Genomic DNA, 27,145 nt, shown 5'->3' on the forward strand with positions numbered 1-27,145 from the left:
AGAGCAGATAAATCCATACAACAGTTTGTTTTTTATTCCGCACTGTTTTCAAAACACCCCTGCAACCTGGAGCTTATAATATATAATACAGAAAATTTTGGCAATTGTTAAAACGAATTTGCTTTTTAATTTTATTTTCTTTAAAATAAAGGATGCTAGATATAAAACAATGTTTTAAGAGGAAATTTTCAAGATGCCAATATTTTTGACATCTTTTAACTCTTTTTGGCTAATTAGACATCCTTTCTGGGAAACAGGAATTACAAAAAGAACTTTTACTTTTGTCCTTGGCCTTTAAGTTCCTGTTTTGTTACAGGATTGATGAGAATCACGGACAACTGCAAATTTGGGCCACTAGAGTCAGCAGTGGTAAGTAGAATTTCCATTTAATTTTTAAATCATTTGCGCTTGTTACACTGAAGAATGGTTAGCAAATACCAAGCACAGGCTACAGCAGAGGTTCTCAAACCTGGTGCATTTAAGAATCCCATGAAAATACAGTAACAAAACTTCTTAGCCTAAACTACGGGAAATCTTATGAAAACATTCTCTATTAGCATACCAAAAAGCCACTTTGAAAAAGAATGCTCCAATTCTTCCTCTTGGATTTTGGTCTTGAGCCCACCCAGTCAAGTTCTTGCTTTTGTCTAGGTTACAGATACTTCTCTCTTGCAAAATCCAGAGTTTAGAGGTCATCTTACTTGACTCCATCAGAGTGAAAAGTTGAGCACTTCCTCCTCTTTGCAACCTCCTTTCACTTGGTTTCTGGGTTATCAAGGTCATCTGGTTTTCTTTGCCTGGCAGGGTGCTCCTGATTCTAGCTCCAGGGTGGGGAAGGCCAGAGGCTTCAGTTCTTGCTTGGACTTCTCATCTTCTCTTCTGACACTTTACCTGAAGGATCTCATCTACTCTTATGGCTTTAAGTACCACCTTAGGCGGCCAACTCCCAAATTCGTATCTTCTGCTCAGTTCTGTCTTGTGAAAGTCAGGACTTATATTCACCGCACATTTCACTTGTATGGCAGAGAGTTGAAAACATTCAAAGTTCAACACCAACTTCTGATCTTTTCCTACTAAATTTGCTCCTCCATATGCCAGTAAATGGCAACTCCATTCCTGCAGTTGTTCAAGCCCAAACCACTGGAGTCATTTTTAGTCCTCAATTTCTCTTACAATCTACCAACGAATCTTTTAGAGTCTGTTAGCTCTCTGTTCAAAATATATCCAGAGTCCAGCCACTTCTCAGCATCTACTACTGCAAATTCTGGTCTGAGACAGTACTACTTCTGGTTTTGATTATTTAGTAATGAACTAATGGGTCTCCCTACTTCCACACTTGACCATTAGAGTGATAGAAATACTTTAAAAATAGCACTTAAATCCTATCAATTCTCACTGAACTCCTCCTTCCCCAGCCTCACCTCCCATTAATCTCTCTCACTCCAGATTCAGCCAGTCTTCACTGCTACTACCTGAACTTGAACAGACCTCCTTTACTATTTCAAAAGGTTTGTACTTTCTCTTGCCTCTTTCTGAACATCTCTGTATTTCATTCCCTTTATCTTTCAAGGCATTGTTAAATGTTGCTAAATGTAAGGCCATCCCCAACCACCTGTTTTAAATAGACCTTCCTATCTCTACCTTGAGTTTCTCCATGGCACTTGCCATCTGACATACTATGTATTTTATTTATTCATTTTTTTCATTGTCTGTCTCCACCAGAGAAATGTGATTCCCACGAGGACAGGGATTTTATTCACTGCTGCATTACTTGTGCCTAGAACCATGTTTGATATATAGTAGAGCTTAATAAATATTTGATGAATGGAAGGATACTAGATTCTGAAATACATGTTTTTTTAAAATCAAATACCCCAAATGATTCTGAAGGTGGCTGTCTTGGAACTATACTACGAAAAACACTAAACTGGAATAAAACATTTTTCACTAAGGAATAAATGTGAATATTACATTCGAGTATACAGTTTGACTTAGGCTTGCAAAGAAGGGTCAGTGGTTAGGGTAGAGGGTGTCTGTGAAACTTGCAGAATTATATGCAAAAATGTGATGCACAAATGCATGGGAGAGAATCCATAGCTTTCATAACATTTCAAAGCACTTAATGATACGAAGGAGAGGAATAATCTCTAACTCTGTGGCAATACCACAGATAATATATTTATATTTAGCCCCTTGATGCTCCCAAATATAGTATAGAAACAAGGGCTCTATTAAATTCCCAGGAACACTGGACAAAATACAATGAGAAATGCTTGAAAAACACACATTCAACAAATTTATTACCACAATGACTCAAACACTGAAGTATTTATAATCACAAATTACATGTACACAATTACATGTATTATTAAGATTTATTTAACATTTTTATACTTTTAGATTTTTCTTTTTTTGAATGTGTATTTATTTTTGAAGCAGAGAGAGACAGAGCACAAGTGGGGGAGGGGTGGAGAGAGAGGGAGACACAGATCCGAAGCAGGCTCCAGGCTCTGAGCTGTCAGCACAGAGCCCCATGAGGGGCTTGCACTCACAAGCCGTGAGACCATGACCTGAGCCAAAATTTTGGAGGCTCAACTGACTGAGCCACCCAGGCGCCCCTACTTATATTTTTCAAAACAACTAGAATTTTATAAAACTGTACCAAAAAATCATACCCATAATACATAAACATTTAAATTTACATGTACTTAATAAATAAATATACAAAACTATAATACACAAATACTTAAATTTAACTATCCTAGTTTTATAATATTTGGAATGTACATTCAAATTAGCCAAAAGATTTTCAAAGAAGGTATGATTATTAACTGTTTAATACTTAATCCACTGGGGTAAGAAAGAACCAAAATTATCTTAAAATACATATATATATATATATATAGAGAGAGAGAGAGAGAGAGAGAGAGACACACACACACACACACACACACAGCTTTGTGAAATAATTTTTTATACAACTTCACGAAGCTTAGAAGAAAGTTTTACAAGACACTCTCTCATATACTTTTCATTTAGATGCCCCAATTGTTTACATTTTATCAATCCATTAATATACACATATTTATGCATATATCAATATGCAAAATGCTTATTTATATATATGCATTTTTTTTCTGTACCATTTAGGAGTAAGTCAGAAGTCACTGTGCCCCTTACCCTTCCATTGTGCATTTTCTAAGATCAAGGACAATCTTATGCACGATGGTTATTAAAATCAGGACATTTAACACTTATATAAGAATATTCTCTGATCCACAGTTCCAACAAATTCTGTCAATTTTATTAATGCCCCCAGTAGTTATTCCTCTTCTGGGTTTATATCATTTAAGAAGCTTGCATTATTTAGTTGTCATGTCTTTTTAGTCTTTAATCTGGAACCGCCAGCCTTTGTTAGTGTTTGCTTCTCAACCTCAACATTAAAAAACAAAACAAAACAAAACAAAACAGCCTAAGTTGTAAAGCATGTATTTATTAGGATTTGTCTGATATCTCCTTATGATTAGGTTCAGGTTATGCATTTTTAGCAGGATTAGCACTGAAGTGATGTTTGTCTTTTTCACTTTATCTTATTAGAAGGCATATGGTATTGGTTGGTTCCAATACTGGTTGTGTTAGATTTGATAACTTGGTTAAAGTGATGTCACACAGGTTTCTCCATTGAGACTATTTTCTCCTTTAAAATTAGTATGCAGTTTGAGAGGAGACATTTAGAAACTAATAGAAATACCTCACTCTTCATCAAACTTCCCACCCATTCGTTTTAAACCCGATTATTTCTACCTTTATCATTTTTCTACATTTATTAGAATTCTACTGTAAAAGGCCTTCTCTGTTTTTCCATCATTCATTCATTCATTCATTCATTCATTCATTCATTCATGTATTTCATTGTATGTTTCAGTACAGACCCATTGATTCTTATTTTATTCATTGAGTTATCATTAATATCATTCTCATTTTGATTCTCAAATTGTCCCCAGCATGGACAGTGGAAACCCTTTCTAGTTGGTTTCTGGATCCTTTTGACATGTCCCCAAGATCATATAAACATTTTATTTTCTAGCACAAGAAAAGGGCCAGCTTCATCTAGTGTCTTCCCTGACCCAGTCCTAGATTCAGCCTTTCTATAAGAGTCCTGGTTCCTTTTATAGATGAACAGTATTTAGAACCCCAAACCAGACACTGGGGTACTCTCATTGCTATTGGTGCATCATTGCTTCTAGGTCCCTTATAAGAACTATATTTTATGTGCATGCATACACATATCTATGTATGTATGATATATGTATACACACAAATACATATATTATACATACATTTATAGTATATATACTACCTATACTACTACACAATTACTATACTATATGTATCCATTTTGCTCTATTTATCTAATATATTTAATAAGCACAAATAATATGGACATCTCCAATTCCAACCCAACAGCATAACACAATCTGGTCTTCTCCCATCCTATTGTAACTTCTTTCCCCAGAAGTGAGAAAACTGGCTCTCTCAATGCATTTCTACTCCTATGCTCCATCCTAGATTACAGAATAAGCAATTTTGGAATTGCCAACCTAATACCATTAAGAAAAACCAAACCTATAAATGATAGTTCAATATTTAACTTTTTTTTGCAGTAATAGTGATACACCTTGAGATGCATAAATCTTGTATATGAGTTTTGACAAATAGATATACCTATATAAAACATACTCCTATCAAAATAGAATACTTCTAGTTCCCCAGAAGTTTCCTTTATATCTCTCTCCAGATCAATTTGCCCTTGCACACACATACACAGACACAAACCCTAACTTTTTCACTAGAATAAATTTGTATATTGTACTTTATATGAAAGGAATCACAGCTTGCATTCTTTTGAGTCTTCTTTTGCTCAGCATAATCTAAGATCCATCCGTGTTGCAGGGTATATCGGCAGTACCTTTTTACATCTCAGTAACAGCTGAGATCAATTCACAGGTTGGTAGGCATCTGGGATCTTTCCAGCTTTGGGCTATTATGAATAAAGTTCCTATGAGCTCTCTTGAACAAGTCTTTTTCTGGACATAAGTTTTCATTTCTCTTGGATAAATACCAAGGAGGAATTGCTGGGTAAAAGGGTAGGTGTATATTTAACTTCATAAAAATATGCCAAATCTTTTCCAAAGTGGTTATAACATTTATCATTTTCACCAAGCAATGTATGAAAGCTCTTATTTTTTCTACATTCTAACCAATATTTGGCCAGTCTTTATTAATTTTACTGTTTTTAAACTACTCATTCTAATGATACTGGGGGTGTTAACATCTGAAACTGTGACTATGAATTTTTCTATATTTCTATTTCTATTAATGTTTGTTTTATGTAGATTACAACTTAGTATGTACACATCTATAACTATAATACCTTGTTGATGAACTGAACCCTTTATTGTTATAAAATGTCCCATTTTACCTCTACTAACACATCTTCTTAAAGTTTGCTTTGTCTAATATTAATATTTCACTAAGAATTTTGTTTATTTAGTATTGGCATTCAGTATTTTTTCTGTCCTTTCATTTTCAAAATATGTTTCTGTACTTAAAAAGTGTCTCTTGTAAACAGTATAAAATTATAGCTTGCTTTTTTACATAGTTTGACAGTCTCTACTTTTAGAGTGTTAGTCCATTTACATTTACAGTATGTATTGATATAGCTGTATTTAGGCCTAAAATTTGCTAAATTGTTTTATATTACTCCCACCTGTTTTTACTTTCCTCTCTTCCCTTTATCTGCCTTCTTTTGGGTTTACCAAATATGTATATATAGTTATAATAATTTTTTACTTAAATAGGCATAGATCTTTTAAAGAAATGAAGGAAAAGAAAAAATATATAGTCTTTTAAATATATTTATTTACATATTATGTCCAGTGTACTTCATTCCTTCCTGGAAATCCAAGCTGCCATCTGGTATCATTTTCCTTCAGGCCAAAGAAAGTTTCTTTCTGCTGTTCTTTAGCTCTTTAGAGCAGATTTGCTAGCAGTGAGCTAACCTGCCTGAAAATGTCCTTTATTTTACCTTCATTTTTTGAAGGATAGTTTTGCTCTATACAGAATTCTACACTGACAGGGTTTTTTTCCTTGCTTTTTCTTCCTTTTCCCTTTCAGTGCTTTGAATATGTGAATTTCATTATCTTTTTGCCACTACTTTTTCAAAAAATGAGAAGTCAACTATCCTTCAAAGCACTGTTACCTTCAAAGCACATTATACCTTGTACAATGTATTATTTCCCAAGACCACTCTCTCAAGATTTTCCCTTCCATCACTGAACTTCACTGGTTTGACCAAAATGTTCTCAGGTATGGTTTTCTTTGTATTTATTTTACTTAGGGTTCACTGACTTTGTTGGATTCATTTTAGAAAATCTATGGTCATTTATTTCTATAAATATTTTTTCTTCTATATTTTCTTTCTACTCTCTTTCTTGGGACTCCAACTGCACATGATGGGTCTCCAAACATAGTGGTAATGATATATAATGCTTACTTATTTCTGTATAATAAGTATTTCTGTATAATAAGGCATAAATTCATCTTAAGTAAATACATAAGATTGAGCAATTTAGGATAGTTTGCATTAAAACTGCCATGTATTTGCTGATGCCCTTTATAAATATAGTACAGTACAACATTATCCATCAAGGAGTGAAAGCAAAAACTAATGTTTTTAAAGCATCTACTATATGCTAGGCACTTTGCTAAAGGCTTTACATGCAGTTTTTCATTTGAAGTCTAGAAAAACTTGAAAGAATAACTATTATAATTTTCTTCACCTTACAAACATAGGAACAGGCTTATATAAATCAAATAACTTACCAAAGTAACACAGTGATGAAGTGCGTATGGAATTGTGAAGCCAATGCCTTAGCATTCTTAGTCACATTGTACTAACACTACATGCAAACATACTCCACTCATTCACAATTAAATGAATATGAGGTGCACACACTTCTTGGCAATTATTACACAGAAACAAATACAAAATATATGGAATTCCTACTCTAGTAAGACATACTACCCTCATATTTTTGTTTGTTATTATAATTGCTGAGACCTTCAGTGTACATACAGTAAAAGTATAAAAACCTAAGGTATGGTGTATGTACTGAACGCATGCTTTTGTAATTAGATAAATTACTCCTGATCCACCATGGTTTCTAGGTTAGCAATAAGATGTTGCTTAATTTAGAACCTTCTAGTGCAAATGGATACTTTAGACAGATTATCTCCTTCCCAGCCTGCTATTCATATATATAATCACTGCGGTAAGGTTGCAAAGCTCTGTTTTCTGAGCAGGGAGAGTCAGATCAGGATATAAACAGGATTCCCTGGGGGCTTCAAGAGAAGCCAATGATCAGTGCCAATCAAAAGACACCCAGTACGGGTGTGCAAACTGTTTACCAGTTTGTGACAAGATAGTACAGAAATTCGGAGTATTTAGGAAACTTATAACAAATTAGGCTTGTACTTTATATGTCTTTTTAAAAAATTTTTTGTTTTTAATTTTTATTTTAGAGAGAGAGAGAGCTTGTGACTGGGGGAGAAGGGCAGAAGGAGAGAAAAAGAGAATCTCAAGCAGGCACCGTGCTCTGCTCAGTGTGGAGCCCAACATGGGGCTCAAGCCCAGGATCCTGGGATCATGACCTGAGTCAAAATCAAGAGCCCGATGCTCAACTGACTGAGCCATTCAGGTGCCCCTTACACATCTTTTTTAAATTTCACCTTTCTAGTAATTCAATTATTACTTGTATTTTACGAAACTATCAGTCTGCAACATAATGGAAAGTCCAAAGTAAAAAAAAAAAAAAGAAAGAAAAAAAAAGGCTGGATGTTCATCAGAGTTTGAGAATACTGTTCCGGGCCACAGCACCTGGGGACAAAGTACTTATATTTTTCTGACTGGTGTTCTTACTGTAATTCAGAGTCGTAAAAGGTGAAATAAGGTTCATCTAAATTGTGTAAGCACAGTGCCAGGCAAGTGGCGGGAGTGGAATCTCTTCCCTGTACTTTATCATTACTACACCATATATCCTCATAATTAGTTATTTTGCTTCTCTTTTCAAATTAGAACACAAGCTCCGTGAGGGCAAGAAAACATGCCATATTCATTTGATTCCCCCCAAAATTAGCAGAAACTCAATAGATAAGAATAGTATTTTTACCTTTTACCTACGATTTTTATTCTCTTCCTAAACTGCAGTATTAAACCTAAACCAAAGACCATGAAGGAAAAAGGGCAAAATGCTGTCTGCTCCTCAACACTGCCAGAAGTGAAACAAATCTAAAATACAATAGAAGTCTATCAACAATACTGGTCATGAACAGACTGCACAAGATACCATAGAAGGAAAATAAAGTATTTATGTTTTAAACATCCCTTGCTTTAAAATACAAAATTAGGGGCGCCTGGGTGGCGCAGTCGGTTAAGCGTCCGGCTTCAGCCAGGTCACGATCTCGTGGTCCGTGAGTTCGAGCCCCGCGATGATCTCGCGGTCTGTGAGTTCGAGCCCCGCGTCAGGCTCTGGGCTGATGGCTCGGATCCTGGAGCCTGGAGCCTGTTTCCGATTCTGTGTCTCCCTCTCTCTCTGACCCTCCCCCGTTCATGCTCTGTCTCTCTCTGTCCCAAAAATAAATAAAAAACGTTGAAAAAAAAAATTAAAAAAAAAAATAAATAAAATAAAATACAAAATTAAAAATTTTAATATATACTCTGGTGATTCTATTGCTAAAACTGGGACACTGATTTCCATGTAGCTACAGAAAAGCCAGAAGTTTATTTTAACAACAAATTTAAATACTGAGATGGAATTATAGAAGGCACAGTTAAAAGAGTTACACAGGTACAACTAAAACAGAGATAGCAGAGTTAAGATACAGAATGGTGGCAGATAAAATATTTAAAAAAAAAAAAAGTCAAAAACTAAAGAAGATACAGACTTTACTTTTGTGCAACTATGACCTGAATTTAAAATGAAAATTATCAGGGAACAGACCAAGAAAAATGCTGTGAGTAAATGAAATCTATTACATTTTAGAAGAGTTAGGAAAGAAGTTCTGTGTAAACAAGTCTGAACCTTATCTCCATCTATAGATAGAAAAATGAAAAGCTGAACTATAGCAACATCTGAAGTACCAACTAATCACTGTTATGTTAATGGTACAAAAAAGCCACTGTTTTTTACTCTGAGATTTTCCTCAGGGTGGAAATTTACACTTAATGCCAAAGAAGATGTAAGAGTAGAATGAGACAAAGTCCCCCCTGCAAGGCAATACATTATAGAAGACTCAAAATTTTCATATACAAATGTCATACATTAGGCCCCAGGTGGTGTTCAGCTTGCCCACTCTCTGTGTTACAACACTCGGATAATGGTCCCTTTCCTCTCCCTTCCTCTTACTAGAAATTTGTACTTTGTGATATTTTCAGTGGGTCTACTTCCCACTTTCACTTATGTAACGATGTAAGTTAGCTTTTCACCCCTCCTTTTGTAGCTTCTAACCTAAAACTATTTTTGCTTTGCTTCTCTCCTTATTTTGTCTGCTTTTTCATCTTTGTTTTTCATTCTCCTTTTCCCAGCACCTCTCCCACACAAGGCACATATACTCATAGACTGGTGGAGCTGGCCTCCCAGTTTACAGAAGAAAAACCAAGTCCAAAGAGGTAAAATAACTTCTTGGTTTGGAGTTGAGTGGGGCTTGCGTTTGACAACCACTATCTCTTTACTTTTAAAGTAAATTTTCAGGGCTGATAGCAAAAAAAAAAAAAAAAAAAAAAAAAAAAAAGCAACATTTTAAGAACTTTAAAAAACATTAATTTAAAAACCACCATTCCCTTGTTTGTAAAGATAATAAAGTTAAAAGATAATTTAAAAATACAAAATAAAAAGTATGAGACAATTATAATGCTTTTCTCCTCCCCACTGTGTTGTTACAGATTTTAGCGTTTCTTAAAACAGCATTCTTTGAGAAGCAAGGAAAACAAGTATTTCTGAGGAAAGCTGCAGATTTGTTAAAAAGCTTTGGCATATATCTAGTTAAATGCAGCACTGCATTCACCTTATACATGAACAAATAAGTTACAGAATCCTGAACTATACCTACAGGAGTATATATTAAAAAAAAAAAATCTGCCTACCTGAAATCCTTAAACTCATTCTTTTCCCACTTGTTTCCTGCTAGTGTTTTTCAAGTGGATGAAACTAAGTGGAAGTGGAAAGGAGGGAATGAGTTAAAACTGCTAAATGCTTCAAGTAGCCAGTTTATACCCATAGCTTTTGAAACAGTTTTGTTTTTTTTAATTTTTTAAATGTCTTATTCAGTTTTTGAGAGGGACAGAGACAGGGCGTGAGTGGGGGAGGGGCAGACAGAGAGGGAGATACAGAATCTGAAGCCGGCTCCAGGTTCTGAGCTGTCAGCACAGAGTCCGATGCGGGGCTCGAACTCACAGTCTGCGAGATTATGACCTGAGCTGAAATTGTGATGCTTAACTGACTGAACCACTCAGGCACTCCTAAAATAGCTCATCTTTTTAACAGTTATTTTGAAATAAGAAATGTTATAAGAGTTAGTGTCTTGTTTTAGGCATACTGGGCTTACATCACAAGTAAATAAGTACAAGCCTCAGATTTTCTTAGGACACCCGCGAAGACGTAGGGGAGAGGGTTGGTGCCAATCACCATCCTGCTCATCTGTACTGGTGACAGCTGGTAAAGTCACAGCCAGAGTGGATTGCTCCCTATTCCACCCAGTGGAGCTTTACCTACAATTATCTGACATTTCAAACCATTATTTGGAAAAACCTAAATCTCAGTAATAATGATGAAGATGCCATTAGCAGACATGGAACATGATGAAACAAAAATCCAACATTAAAAGTAAGAGAAAAGAGAATCTGCAAGTATGCCGATAAACTGGTAGGCCTAGGCATTATGTTAATGGCAGATGGACAGTCAGCCTCACCCTTATTTTACTTTCCTTGTTGACCGACTCTCTGTATTTAGTTCATGGTCAAAAATCAGTTCACAAGTCATGTAAGAGCACTGTATGATAATGAATATGAGAAATGTCAGCACTGTGTGTCAAGCAATTTGTTGATTTTGATATGCACAACTTTCAACGGATGTACAAACTTTGCACGTTATAACATATGTAAGCAGTGAAGATATAATTACACATAAATTGTGCGTACACACATTTCCCAATTTAAATGTGCACAACTGGGCACTTGGGTGGCTCAGTCAGTTAAGCATCCGACCTGACTTTGGATCAGGTCATGATCTCATAGTATGTGGGTTCGAGACCCACATCGGGCCCTGCACTGACAGCGTGGAGCCTGTTTGGGATTCTCTCTCTCTGTCCCTCTCCCGCTGGCACTTTCTGTCTCTCTAAATAAATAAACTTAAAAAACAAGATTGCTTTTAATCAGTCAATCAATATGCATGATTTACATGGTGAAGGTGAAAGAATAAACCTCACCCCAATCAAGTAATTAGTAACACTTTCTTTTCAGGCTGGCCTTAGAATGCCGAACTTCTTTTCTCTATACCATCTTAGACCCCTCCAGCTACCTGGATCCTCTAACCACCAACACAGATGCTATTTGAGTCTAGTACCAATGCAAGGCAGAAGAACTTAGGTAGCAGGTTGTGTGGTGAGACAGGGAAAGAAAAGAGCGTCAACATTTTGGGAAAGTGTCTCTTTACTCTGTTGCTACATATATTCTTCAGTATCTTCAGTCTCTAAACAATTTCCCCTAACTCCTTTTGAAGCCCTCCCATTTACCCAAATATTCAGAGTTCCTGCCCTAGTTACTATATTCAAATAACTAAGGAAGCTGTTCTCTGTTAGGGATACCTAAATGTAAACCTAGATTTTTCTTCTGAAATGCAGATGAACTTCATGCTAATTATATGTGCAAGTATCCATGTATCTTTTAAGTTAAAAAAAAAAAAACAAAACAAAACCTGCATTACTCACTTAGGACTTCTGGACATTTTGTTCTTTTCCCCTGTATTGTTACTTTATCTACTATTGGGGATCCTCACAGTTGGCATTTAAAAGTTTAAAGGACTGTGGTCTTTCTTCTGAAACGGGAACAAAAGCAGCTTCCCTAAGTAAGTAGAAGAGGGAGAAGCAAGGCCAGTCCTTTTGGAAGTCTTGGGCAAATTCGATCTGCTTTTCTGCCTTATCATGATCTTCTCTCATATCTTGACTTTCTTCACTTCTCTATTTCTTAATTCACATCTTCCTCTTGCATTTTCAATAGGTGTTTACTAGGATGTTTACTTGACCATCTACTCTTTCAAACTATCTTCTTCCCCTAGTGTTTGTATAATCTAACTTGAACTGTCACCTCTATTTTTGCAGATTTCTTGTCTTTATTCCTTTTTTTTTTTTTTTAACGTTTTATTTTTTGAGAAACAGAGAGAGACAGAGCATGAGCAGGGGAGGGGCAGAGAGAGGGAGACACAGAATGTGAAGCAGGCTCCAGGCTCTGAGCTGTCAGCACAGAGCCCAACGCGGGGCTTGAACTCACCAGCCGCAAGATCATGACCTGGGCCGAAGTTGGATGCTCAACCAACTGAACCACCCAGGCGCTCCATCTTGTCTTTATTTCTAAGAGTCTTGTGTTGATTTATTTGTGGATGTCATACCTGCATCTCAAATTTTATAATCTGTCTGAACATATCGTTTTTCCTCAGATAAAAAAACCTACCTTGTACAAAGTTCCACAATAATTATGAACAGTTCTTTCATCAAATGACTTGCAGTTCTTCCTCCCGCTAGTCCATTCTACAGATTCCTAGCATACAAAGCACACCCGAGTATAGTTCTTTATTCAAAAAACCCACTAACTGAAGATTCCAGGCCTTCTATCTTCCTTCTGATCTGTCTTATGACTTACTTGTCTAATCTGAAGCCTCATTATTCTCCGTCACCCACCTGCTACTCTCCAAAACCATACTGAACTATCTAAAGCTTTAAACGTGACTATTCCACCATCATGTTTAAGCCACTTCTGTATCCTCAAGTATCTAGTATGTTGCTGCACACCGGAAAAACAGAAAGAACATCAGATCAGCAATAAAAGATGGGAAAGGGAGCTAAAACAGAGTGGCTCTATAGGGACCTCAGAATACAAAGAAGGGATACCCACTGAGAAGCATTTCAGGTTTCACACTCCAAGTCTGTTTTCTCTTACACTACTTTGTCTCAAGGAGACTCAAAAACACTGACTTACAATGGGCATTGCCCCATACCCTAGGCATTGTTTTGGAAATATCTGGGGGTGGCTTCTGGTTATCTGAATGATTGGGAAATGCTATGTGGGCAAGGCCAGGGATGCTTGATGTTTTGAAATAAAAGAGACAGTACAGTTCCACATAATAAAAAACTGTTCCTTACTGGGCAGAGCCTTGAAACGTCCTGTACATCTCTGCCAATGCAAAAACCTAGCTTACAATCATCAAGCCTAGAGCTTAACTTAATTTTACATATAAACATAAATAATGGTGGGGCGCCTGGGTGGCTCAGTCAGTTGAGCCTCCGATTCGGCTCAGGTCATGATCTCACGGTCAGTGAGTTGGAGCCTGCATCCAGCTCCGTGCTGACACCTCAGAGCCTGGAGTGTTCTTTGGATCCTGTGTCTCCCTCTCTCTCTGTCCCTCCCCTGCTCACGCTCTGTTTCTCTCTCTCAAAAATAAACACACGTTAAAAAAAATTTTTAAACATAAATAATGTTTTACACAGTTTTTCTATTCTGTTTTATGAAAATGGAAACATCTCATAAGTAATATTCCATTTTGTTTTGAACTTTATACTATGAGCTGCTCATCATTTGGAAAAAACTCACATCACAGAAAGCAATGTTCTCCATAAATTCCAAATCATTAATACAACATGGCTTTATCAGTCTCATTTGTAGCTGTTTTTTTTCCTGTCTCTAGATTAGTATCTCCCCTCTCAAAAAGCACAATTTCCACGCCAATGGTAAAGTCTGCTACAGTGAAAACAACACTGAACTCACAGCAATAACTTCATCACTTAGCCTCAATTTGCTCATGTATAAAATGAATATATGCTCTACTTACCTTAGAGGTTATGAGAAACAACATGATAAAATGGATATGAAGCATCTCAGAAAATATCAAGTTCTATGGGTACTTTACAATGAGACGAATCATAGTATTTCTGACTAGAAATGAAATAGGAAGAAGGTCCTAAAAGTCTCTGCCCCCAGTATATTGATGAAATAACAGTGTAGAAATTTACTAGTATACAGGATTAATAATATTTAAACACTTAATAAAATCAAACCCTAAACCCGTGATACCCAATACAGTAGCTATGCTTTTGCCAAATTATAAAATACACACTAGATGCAAAGAACATATACTATTAAAAATAAAATATATTATTAAGAAATGTTTCATCTTCTTACTTTTACAAATGTAGCTAGTGGAACATTTTTTGCTTACACTGCATTTCTGATAGGCATGCTGCTGTAACTAAGCAAGGCAATAACAAAACCAAAAAAGCGTGACAATACCGATCTTTAGCTAATAAAACAATAAAGAATGCATACTCACTTCATCAGTGAGTTCTCCAAACACTGTTATGACATCTATTAAAAGACTTGCAGTATAGAAAGACTTGATCATGTTTCTAAACAAGAAGAGAGAGCTGGTTGAGTTAAATGAAAACCATTAAGCTGCAGAATTAGTCAGGTAACTATAAGAAAAAAAATTCTAGTGTTTTATAAAAGCAGTCAAAAATTAATGTTTTAAATAAAATCAGATTTCAAGACCACAACAAAGCTCCTTTTATAATCTGTATTGGGGGAAAGTAACAACACTCATAAGTAAATATACTACAGCAAAGTTTTATAGTCTACTTTTCATTAAAAAATGCAATTATAGTATTATTCAAATCTGTATCAAGCTACGTTCATTTCTTTGCGTTATTATTAAAATAATGACAAATCATTTCACTTGGCAGGTTGTGGTAATTAAAAAAAAATCAGTTTCACTGAAACAGGCTGTTGTTGGCTAAAATCAACTCTTAGATTTTACCAAATGTTAAATAATGGCTATTTGCAGAGTATTCACTGAAAAAATAAATCTGCCGTTGGTATTCTTCCTTCAGCAATTTTCTCCAAAAAGGCAGGATTGCTCTTGTAACTTAAAATGATTCTGAGATTCTACAAGTAATTAAAAAAAAATCTAAATCATTAATCAAGAGGTCTGAAAGCATTCAGTGGAAGACTGGATAATTCCAGTTACACAGTAATTTCAATTTTTAAGTTTAATTTAATTTTTCTGCCTTACTTACTTGTGAAATCGTCCAGCACGATCTTCATTATCTGCATACAAAAACATTTTCAAAGCATAATTCTCCAAGTGGGCAGAACCAACTATTTCTTGAGTAATAGCTTCATTATCACCCAACTGTTTCTTAAGCTAAAATTAAATCAGGTACAAAGCTTAAGATTTGGACTCACAAGAAGTCTACTTAAGTACAAATAATCCTATAATCCTAATAATCATTTTATATTTTAAAAATTACACCCATTTCAGTAGATCTATCAATGAAATCTCATAAAAATTGCTCTCCCTCAGCCCAAGGTTTTTAGAAAATCCAATGTTTACAAAATTTTGAAGAAACATATTTATAATAACCTGAAAGGATAATTTAGCTCTAAAAATCAAAATAAGCAAGAATGAAAAGATAACACATCCAACTATCTATGTAAAGCATCAGACAATTATTTCAAGATAATAGTCAATATACTATCAGGTATCCTAAAAACAGAATTGGGAAATTCTTATGATTAGGAATTCCTAATTACAATTTAAAATTTTAATTTATTCCCATTTCAATTTCTTCTATCAAATATAAAAAATGAGATTAGGGAAATCATTACATCCTAAAATAGTATCACTCAGAGGATAGTGTGGAAAAAAAAAAAAAAGATCTATTTCTACAGTATAAGATCACAAACTGAGACTAGGATTACAGAAGTTTTTAAAATTTAGCCTAATACCTCAAAGTTAAAACACAATTCCCAACTGTAAATTTTCAGTCAGTACATCCCTTTCCCACACATACAATAATTTAAAATATCTTAAAATTTATTTATTTTGAAAGAGAGAGAGAGAGAGAGAGAGAGAGAGAGAGAGGGAGGGAGGGAGGAAGGGGGAGAAAGTGAGCGGGGGAGGGGCAGAGAGAGGGGGAGAGAATCCCAAGCAGCCTCTACACTGTCAGTGTAGAGTCGATCTTACAATGGTGAGATCGTGACCTGAGCTGAAATCAAGATTCAGATGCTTAACCAACTGAGCCACTCAGGTGTCCCAATAATTTAAAATATTTTAAACACAACAAATTAAGTTCCTACATCTTACCCAGACTGTTCTACTGGAATGAAATGACTTTCTGAAATATTAGATCTGAGTACCACACTACTGTTTAAAAATGGTTTTTCTCAAAGACACCATGAAGTAAAAAATCAAATTTAAAAAAGGCTTCAGGATTTTTCACAAAATCAGGAAAATAAATATCCTTAAAATTACAACAGAATAATTTAAGTTCCAGAAGAGATAGAATGTTGGAATTTAAGAATGTTTTCCCTATGCTTATCCTGATCAAAAACAGAAAAAACCCACATCTAACACTAGTTTACTGTATCCATACTATGATATGCTTCAATTCTAGATTTAATTCTAGAAAAATTTAGTGGGAGTATGTCATTTCATCTCATCTTCAACGTGAAATATCGGCAGCAAAACCATCATACATTCAGTTTACTAACTGCAATCTAAACATTACAGCTCAGTGGTCACTTCGGGAGCACATACACTAAACATTACAGCACAGGCCGATGGGCTCTCACCATGCAATATGCTTATTCTACCTGCTGTGCAATTTAGGTAATAATACACTCCTGCCGAGTCCCTTTATAAATGTGATTTTACACTTCACTTACTATAAAGAACTATCCTGAGTTCTGTCTTATCCGTAAGCTATTATTTTACCTATTATTTTTATACTGTGAAACTAATAAAGAGATATATGCTATATAGTCTATTAGTGACAGGATTTTAAAAATATATTGTTATGTGTGGAACATATTTCTCCTCTCCTAACCCCACCTTCCAAAAAAAGAGTACTCAAATTTTTCCTGTACTTACAGAACCCATGTTAGAAGTAGGACAGACAGACTTCAAGGGCAGCTGGGTTTCCATCAGTGGTGCCACTAGGCTCACCATCAGTGGTTAAAAGTTGCAATGACAGGGATTCCGGGTCAGAAGGCCAGATACCCATATCAAGTTATAACCCTACTGCCCATGGCTGTTTAATCTAATAAGGCTTTGATCTGGATAACTTTCAACATTTATAAAAGCTCTGGGCTGACTATTATAAATGTTTTGATTTTTAATATATCTAAATTTTGTCTCTCTAAATAAATAATGCAACTAGTCAAATAAATATTTAGATTTATAATTCTCCTGAGCAGGAGCATATAATTAAATAAGCAAATAAAAAGTTGCAGCTATTAATATAACAGCCTCTGAAGAGATGAAGAGATGAATTAATGAGGAGTAGACCCTGACATTGTTAAAAGAGAAACCAGGACGGCTGGGAGAGGAGGCACAGGGTGGAGCCCTGATTACTAAGAGGGATTACTATGGCTGCCCCTGCCTTCCTGTACTTCAAACCCATTCAATTTTCCCTGGATCGATGCCTCTATATAACCTGTGAAATTATATCATGGTTCAAGAAGGTGACTCATACATTAGTCACCTACCACATTTCTGCTAGCAGGGAAGAATGCCTGGACCATAAAAGTATCTTGTGTCCTGGTACCGAAAGTAAGACAAAGAGACTACAGGCAACTGATACCATTTTCTTCAATGTCCCTTTCACTAAATAAATAGCCTGTTTCATTATTATAAGAGCTATCTAAGAATTCTCAAATCCATCATCCATGTGACTGCATGAAGTAAAGTTAGAAAGGGTCTGTCACCTGTGAAAAATGACTCAAAGGCCATCTATAACATCTATAATAACAAGATATAGTGGTAAATGCAAAGACACTGAAAACTATGCTTACAACTAACTCCTTTAGCAGTAAGATGTAAAAAAAAAACCAAAAAAAAAAAATTGCGTCTAATTTTTTCTCAGCTGTAAAAACTTTGTGGATTGCTGTCAAGGGGAAGCACAAAAATGGCAAAATACACATACACAAATGCAATAAAATGCCACTTAAAACATTAATCAGAAAATCAATGATCAGTGTTTAACTTACAGCTTCTAACTGATCCATTAGCTTTGATAAAAATTTACGACATTCTGGAGTTTTACTATCAATCTTCATTCCAGTTTGCATTGCATATAAACGACCTACAAAGAAAAATAAGATGGTTTGAACAATCTCATTTTTTAATGTTCCTTTCTATTACTAAATGTTTAAATATTTTAAATGTTTTTATTTGTTTTTGAGAGACACAGAGAGACATAGCACAAGTGGAGGAGGGACAGAGAGAGAGGGAGACACAGAATCTGAAGCAGGCTCCAGGCTATGAGCTGTCAGCACAGAGCCCAATGTGGCGGGATTAGAACTCACGAACTGCAACCGCGAGATCATGACCTGAATTGAAGTCGGACGTTTACCTGGCTGAACCACCCAGGCGCCCCTCTACTACTGAATGTTTAAAATACGTGTTCTAATAAATAATTTAAAGTTTAAGTGAATTTAGAAAGAAAACTTTGATTTACTATAGATCTTATTTACAAAAATAAAGAACACACAAATATTATGCAAAGAATGCAAGAAATTCATAATGATAATAAGCAGTATTTTTTACCAAGACCTTCTTTTTTGGCATTATGATTAAAAACAAACAAACAAACAAAAAAAGACCAGGTCCTAAGCTGACAAAAGGCCTGTAATTTAATTGGCAAGTTAAGGCACTCAGAGAAACAACCACTTACACAAGAGCACTCATCCAAGTGCCAGTTAAGTGATACTGATAGAATATATAATATGGGATAGAATACTGGGAAATGGATCTTGAGCTCAGGCTAACAGGGAGAACTGTTTTAGTCATTTATCTATCTATCTATCTATCTATCTATATATATGTATATATGTATACGTGTATATATATATATATATGTGTGTATATATATATACGTGTATATATATATAAAATACACACCCTTTCTTTTTAAAAAGTTAATAAAATTAGAGAAAGGCTAAAGCTAAAAACTTTTGTGACACCATGACCCTAATACCTTTCCCAGTGATGGGAGCTATGAACAGTTCTGTGGTAGTTGTTGTTACCATTGGTGTATACATATACCACCTGTGATTTACTCTTACAGTCTATAAATATGTTCTGGAAATCTGTGATAGTGCTACAGTGCTCCACCCTGTGGACAGACACAACATTCACATTCAGGTAGTTCTTGGATTTTGAGGACTACAGATCATATTGTGCTACTACACCTGCTTGTGATACGTTCAAGAGTTCCCGGAGGCAAATACCAAGAAATGGAATTCTTGGGTCACAGTATATGTATTTTTTTCACTTCTGAGAGCTCTCAGAAGCACTCTCAAGCTGTCCTCCAAAACAGATTACCAATATGCAGTTATATCACCAACATATACAAGCACTCATTTCCCCAAACCCATGAAAATTTGATATTATTAAACTTCCTATCAGTCTCAGGATTTTAAGTGATTTTTCATTTTCATTCCTAAAAAAGTCCTGCATATTTACTGCATAGCTCTATATTCCCCTTTATCAATTAGGAGTAGTTATCAATGAAAGAAAGAAAATCTGTCAAATTCTGTTGTTTGCTTTTTAACAAATTGTCTTGTGGCAGTTCTTTACACAGTATAAAGGAGGAATAAAATGTTTTCCCCTCAAATGGCACCTTGTGAACACCATCCCTCTTCCCTGCTTTACTTTTCTCCTCAGCACGTAATCATATTCTATTTATTTATCCACTATCTCTACTCCAACTCAAATTTAAACCCTGTGGTGATGGCGATTTTCGTCTACTCGGTTTGCTGATGTACCCTTGGCTTGGCATGTAGGATAATGCTTGGCCTTCGATAAACATTTTCTGAATAGATAAGTACATGGACGAAAGAATGGCTCATTCTGCCCCACTGACTGAAATGCCACTTTTAACATTCATTATCATATATTAAGCTTCCGTGGGATAAAAGGGCCCAATTCTGTATACTGTCTGTCCTGTTTCATTTGTCTCCTGGCCTATCACTGCTTTATTTACTACAGCTTTATAACATGGCTTGGTATCTGTTACTCTCAGGATTTCCAATTCAATTATGTCTACTCGATCATGTCTTTTAAAACTATATTAAGATATATATACATATATAATATGCAGTTATTTACTCTCTCTTTTTAATTTTAATAGCTTAATCTGAAGAAACTACTTTTTAATGCTTAGGCTTTTAGTTTATTCCATGTTACATACAGAGTTTGATGTTTATTAATGTATTTATTTTCATATATCAAATTTAAGGGTCTGATCCATCTAGGTTTTTATGCAAGAAAAAAATGGAGTTCCAAAAGTACTGTACAGATTTATACTGCTACACAGTTTAAAAAGCATGGTGTTTTCATTTTCCCTGCACACCAGCCAGCACTGGGTATCACTTTGACCCAAAACCAGGTTCTAATTTGAAAAGCAAAAAACCCGATCATTTTAAACATCCATTGGTCACAAATGTGACCAAATTTTCTTCTTCTTCTCTCTCTTTTAACCAGTCATATTTCTTTAGCATGTTGTCTGTTAGGTTTCAGTCATCTCTCCCTTCCCCCCACACCTTTTAAAACATGGTTGAACACCCTTTCCTTTTAAACCAGTCACATCTCTTTTGAGCTGATCAAGATCTGTGCCTGCCTTAAACTCCTTTTCTTCTTATGACTGTGACTGAACTCCCCAAGACTTCCTCTTTGTGAGCTGTTCAGGTTTTTTCTTCCAGTATTTTTGCTGCATTTTTTCTTCTAAAGTACATCACATGAGCTCTTTGGAAAACAAACATATTGGCTGCAAATATCATGCCGTCTTTCAATTTTTGAATGCTGATTTGAAACACAGAGGCTTGAAATATTTATGTACTCAAAGCTATTATTTGTGATTTTTTTTTTTTTTTCTTGTCAATTCTGTGCTTGGAAAAGTTCTTTTATCTCCAAGGGACTTGACTCATTTACATGATTTTTCTAGTTTTTCCTACATTTTAATTTTTCAACTTTAAACTCTTCTACTTACATTTCCTCTCCTCCCAAGTTACTAGCACCAATCTCAAATAAACTTAATAAATGATCCTTCCTTTCTCCAATGATCTGTGGTTCCCTCTTTAATATATTTTTATTTTTTAGATTTCCTGGCTATTTGATTTGCTGAAATCACAGATCAAATGCCATCTTTACAAATGACAATATCTGTAACTGGTAATATGCTTTTTCTTCCTCCAAATTTAATCTTGCCATGTTTTACGGTATTGCCAAAATTCTACCAAGAATTTTAAGTATTCTTGCTCTTATTTTTAAGAGGAAGGCTTCTGCTTGGCAGTAGGGATCAATTTCGTGCCAGGCTGTTTATAGTCACACTAACAGAGTCCCCGCCCTATGCTATATTGAAACTGCAGCCTCTGGGACCTACATGATCCCAAGGATTGGCAAGAAAATGAGCTGGAGTGTGGGAAAGAAAATATTAGCATTTCTACTGATAATTTTTATATCATTCTTTATGTTTCTGTGTTTCTGTATCTTTAAAAATACATATAGTGTTTTTATAATACATTAGTACATCAATATGCAAATATAATTTGTAATTTACACAATATAATTAAAGATTAATTAAAAAAAAAACCTCATGGATAGGTTAAGAATCACTACTCACAGCATCCTTACTCCTCTCAACTATCAACTATATTTTCTTACCCCAACCTACCACTTACCTCTTCCACAGGGCCCCATTCCTTCTACCATATCCCTTGGAGCTACTGCTTTATAATTGGGAAAATCCCCTACATGTCCTCAGATTCCTTCTCCCTGTCTTCACTAAACCTTGATGTCACTTGAAGAAATTCTCTTATAGTCTTCGTATCTCGGGACTGGCAAGTATAATGGTTTTTTTTTTCTGTGCATTCCATTGCTACTTACAGTTTTCTCTCCATGTTTCCTGAAAACACGGGTCTAGGGCTCAAGCCCCTCTCTTCCACCTGATCTTGTTAATGCCTGTAACTGCCCAAGGACCTCAAGGTCCTTCTGTGTCCATCACTGAAAATTTTCCTGTTCACGTGGATAATTAATAATTGTGGCAGAGACTGCTAACTGCCTACCCACATTCTTTCTTCCTACCTCCTTTGCTAACGAGACCCCTTTATTATTAAGGGCATTGTAATGTACCTAGCCAAAAGTACATTTCCCAGTATTCCTCAAAGCACGATACGACCAAGTAACTAAAACTGGCACCATATTATCAGAAGTTGTTGGAAGAGAATTCTGGAAGTCACCTTAAAAGGGGGAAATGACAGCTGGGGAAAGGTCTCATTGACCCTTTCCCTCTTCTACTTCTGCTGCCTAAAATAGAAATGGTATGACTGAAACTCTAGTAGATACCTTAGATCACAACGCAACCCTGCAAATGGTAATAATCATGTGCTGGCTTGTAGAGCTGAAATTGGAAAGCACCTTGGTCCCTGCAGACTTCATGGATTTGGCACACACTGGGTACTACCAACATCAGACTTTGTTTTAAATGAGGAAGTCAAGTCCTTCTTTTACTTAACCATTGTTATTCTGGATTTTCAGCAATAAGAAAGCAAATCTAATCTTAAAAATACATAGAACCATCTTCTCAATTCTTATTGACCTGGTCTCCAAAATTTGTACGCACTCTCCCTTATATGCCAGTCACTCCAGAATTAAATTACCACCTCAAACTGTTGTACTTCCAAAATCAGTATATTAAGTACCAAGTCTAAATACAATTTCCCTTTTTTCCAACTTAAAGCTATGCCTATTAAAACAGGTGTCCAGTTCATGGATGTCTATTTCTTCATTTACAATCAAGTCTTTTCTCCTTTAACTTCTCTTGGCAACCAGCTTTTATTTTACAACGTATTTTTCTAGAACTTCACTGCCCTATGTCCTTCTATCCCATAATCTTTTTACTATATTCCTCTGGCAAAAGTACACTCATATATAAACTCAACAATCCTCATTCTCTATGCCTATATTTGAGAAATACCACTAGCAGATTAGCACCATTATAATTATTCAAATTATCAACCTCAAATGAGCTTAACACATGCCTTCCCAACCTCCCAAATAACTATTTCAAACATACGTCAATCTGTGTTTTTTTTTTTATGTTTATTTATTTTTGAGAGGGGGAGAGACAGAGTGTGAGCAGGGGAGGAGCAGAGAGAGGGAGAGACACAGAATCTGAAGCAGGCTCCAGGCTCTGATCTGTCAACACAGAGCCCAATGTGGGGCTTGAACTCATGAACCGCGAGATCATGACCTGAGCCGAAGTTGGACATTTCACCGACTGAGCCACCCAGGCACCCTTTGGTCAATCTCTTTAAAACAACAACCTCAAAAACATGCACTGAAAATGTAATAAACATTAGTTAATTATTCACTACCTATATATACTACTGGCTAACATGATGTCATGAAAATGTGAGGAAATACAATACAGACAGTTTGGTTTTCCTAGGAGGTCTTTCTCCTTACCTTCTTAACATGGTAGTGAACACTATATGAATCCTACAATCCATGGAGTGTAATTAGCTATTTGGTGAACCAACTTTGGGGATAAATGGCTATCCAGCATAGACAGGTTGAAAAAATGAGATGGATTCTTAGGTTTCCAATGGCTTAAGTGGCAGCCATATAGGACTTAACCATTAAGAAAACATGCAGAAATTAATTGAGTAGTTTTCTTTTTACCACGAGAAAATGATTTAAGTGATTTATTCATATGCAAAAAGTACAATTCTCAGGGGGCACTTGGGTGGCCCAGTCAGTTAAGCATCCCACTCTTTTTTTTTTTTAATTTTTTTATTTTTTTAAATTTTTTTCTTTTCAACGTTTTTTATTTATTTTTGGGACAGAGAGAGACAGAGCATGAACGGGGGAGGGGCAGAGAGAGAGGGAGACACAGAATCGGAAACAGGCTCCAGGCTCCAGGATCCGAGCCATCAGCCCAGAGCCTGACGCGGGGCTCGAACTCACAGACCGCGAGATGGTGACCTGGCTGAAGTCGGACGCTTAACCGACTGCGCCACCCAGGCGCCCCAAGCATCCCACTCTTGATTTCAGCTCAGGTCATGATCTCAGTTTGTGAGATAGAGCACTGAGTCAGGCTCTGTGCTGACAGCGTGGAGCCTGCTAGGGATTCTCTCTTTCTCTGCCCTTCCCCGGCTCGCTCTCTATCTCAAAATAGATAAATAAACCTTAAAAAAAATTTTTTTTTAAAGTACAATTCTCAGTTTCTAATTTGTTATTTTTAACTACCACTGTTCTTTATAATAAAAATGGAGAGTATCTAAATCTTATTTCTTCGGAAGCAAAAAATCAAATTATTCTCAATTCACTATCACCACAACCATTATTATACTTCCTCACAACACAGTATCAGCTCCTGTCCTTTACAAGTTAACCTTAACACAGATGTTTGATACTTGCTATAAAATGTAATGACAATACAGTTCATTGGTTTTGCCTTCATGCATTTTCTTTCTTGGTTTACGTGCATAATTTAGTCTTTGCAAATACAAGTAACACCTTTAATTGAAGAACTGGAAAGAATCATCACAGAATTGGAAATAGGATAAAATTGGCCTGGCTTTAACATTTTTTAATATCTCACATGTTTGATTTCTTAAATATAGAAAATTATCTTGTGATACATTTTTTAATATTAATAAAAGTGAGAAGACCTTAAATCTACTTGTGAAAATTAATATGTACACAAAAAGATCTTTTTGCCAGAAGGGATGGAAAAGGAATCACTTTCATGTACAGCTCGAGACAAGTAATTCATTGTAGCAGCAGCAGGATGATGAAAAATTAATGTCTAACATGGAAAATTACCTACTAAAACAGAACAAATATGTAGCTAAAATCATGTATAAGAAAATATATTTGATTTATTTCATCAAGGAAATGTGTTTATTTTTATGAATAAATATTATTTGAAGATGAGTAATGAGGCACATTTGCAAAAGGATTAACTACTTTCCAACCTAACTTTAATTTAATGTGAAGCATTTAGGAGATAAACATTTACAAATCCTGAAGGTATGTGTAATTCAAAGTTCCATAAAATCTAAACATTAACATTCTAACACATCCTTGCTTAAACATGAGAAATATAAAACTATGAAATGCATGATATAAATATACAAAAAAGAAAAGATATATAAAAGCAGTTGTGAAGAGTGATGCTTTGATAAGTGAAATAAACATGGCACTCAAATAGGAATCATTATGATTTACACTGATGTTTAAAAGAAGATTTTATTCCAATAAATAGAACTGAATATATTACTCTATTTGTAAGTATATTGTAAATATTTGCTATATGGTTAGTATTAGCTTTTGCGAAGGGACTTCTGAGCCAAAGATTAAAAAGAAAGTATGAATGAGTGTCTACTAATAAAGGGTGTTTACTTTGCTCATTCCTTCATTTAACAATATTTTTAAGCTCCTGTCATAATATAGTAGCTTTAAGAAAAAGTGAACTACTCTTGAATTCTTACTAGAAGATTATGCTGGTATAGAGCAAATACTAAGTGACTATTTGATTACTAAAACGAGACCAGATTCAAATTTTGGCCATGATGGAGTAATGAGACTTGCCATTCACCATAAACATCAAAAAACTAGACAAAATATATGAACCACATTTTCACAAATGGAAACAGATGGGAAGACCATGACACCTGGAGAAAGGAAACAAATGACATGACCACATCAATGATCAGCCCAGCATTCTTCCTGGAGGCACATTTTTCTTTTTAATACAGAGCGCGAGTGGGGGAGGGGCAGAGTGAGAGGGAGACACAGAATCCGAAGCAGGCTCCGGGCTCTGAGCTGTCAGTGCAGGGCTGGATGTGGGGCTTGAGCTCAGGAACCATGAGATCATGACTTGGGCTGAGGTCGGAAGCCTAAGCAACTGAGCCACCCAGGTGCCCCTTTGGAGGCACATTATAAACTAAGGAGTAGGGGGAGACCCAAGCAGAGCATAGTCTAGTAGAGTTGAGAAAACAGACTATAGAGTTCAGGTCTCCGGAAGCAGCTATAAATGGAGGCGCAGAGTTTGGAAGAGTGGAATCCATGCAGAAAAGAACCCCAGAAATCTGACCAAGGATAAACTTGAGGCTAAGCTGAATACTACCAGGTGTAGGTATACAGGGAAACTCCACAAAGTCAAAGAGTGAGCAGAAGCCGTGAGTGGAACCATCGCCAAAGCACATCCCCAAAACTGGGATGCTTTCAAGTTCCAGCCAGGGTGCAGAGCCCTTAATGCTTATCCAAAATATTCAGTAGAGACCCTAAATTTGGGGTATGCTTTAGTAGAGGATTATCGTGTCCTCAGAGCTACTTAGACCGGCTGCCAAAACTAATAACAAACAAAATAAGGCACAAACATATCACACTGAACTGCAACGAACTTAACTGTCGGCCAGATCAAATCTGTTCAAAACTATAAACTCTAGATGTTCGAGAACTTAAAATTCACTGTCCTACAACGAATCAAAAATTACTAAGGTGGCGATAAGCAGGAGAATGTGAACAGCCCAATAAGATCAAACACTGACAAAATAACAGAAAGTGACTAAAAATAGCAGTGACATTAAATTACTGGGAAATCATAATGAAGTATTTAATGGAAAACATGAATGAGGAGAGAAACAGAACATATACAACACAAATGGAACTTCTGGAGGTGAAAAATACCTGAAATAAAAAATGTATTGGATAGGGATTAACAGAAGTTTAGACACCATGAGAGAAAGATT

At 35.7% G+C, this 27,145-nt stretch overlaps 1 protein-coding gene across 1 annotated transcript in view; it reads right to left on the reverse strand.

Moving 5' to 3' along the window:
• Positions 1–27,145, reverse strand: part of VTA1 (vesicle trafficking 1) — a 65,727-nt gene that overhangs the window by 25,349 nt on the left and 13,233 nt on the right. Inside the window, exons 2-4 of the mRNA XM_019425115.2 lie at positions 18,374–18,468; positions 15,400–15,527; positions 14,658–14,733 (exon numbers count right to left, since the gene is read on the reverse strand). Coding sequence (XP_019280660.1) covers positions 14,658–14,733; positions 15,400–15,527; positions 18,374–18,468 — 299 coding nt within the window. The remainder of the gene's footprint in view (positions 1–14,657; positions 14,734–15,399; positions 15,528–18,373; positions 18,469–27,145) is intronic.

The sequence above is a fragment of the Panthera pardus genome, unplaced genomic scaffold (genome assembly GCF_024362965.1).
Source record: "Panthera pardus isolate Hobbes unplaced genomic scaffold, ASM2436296v1 HiC_scaffold_17, whole genome shotgun sequence".
Lineage (NCBI taxonomy): Eukaryota > Metazoa > Chordata > Mammalia > Carnivora > Felidae > Panthera > Panthera pardus.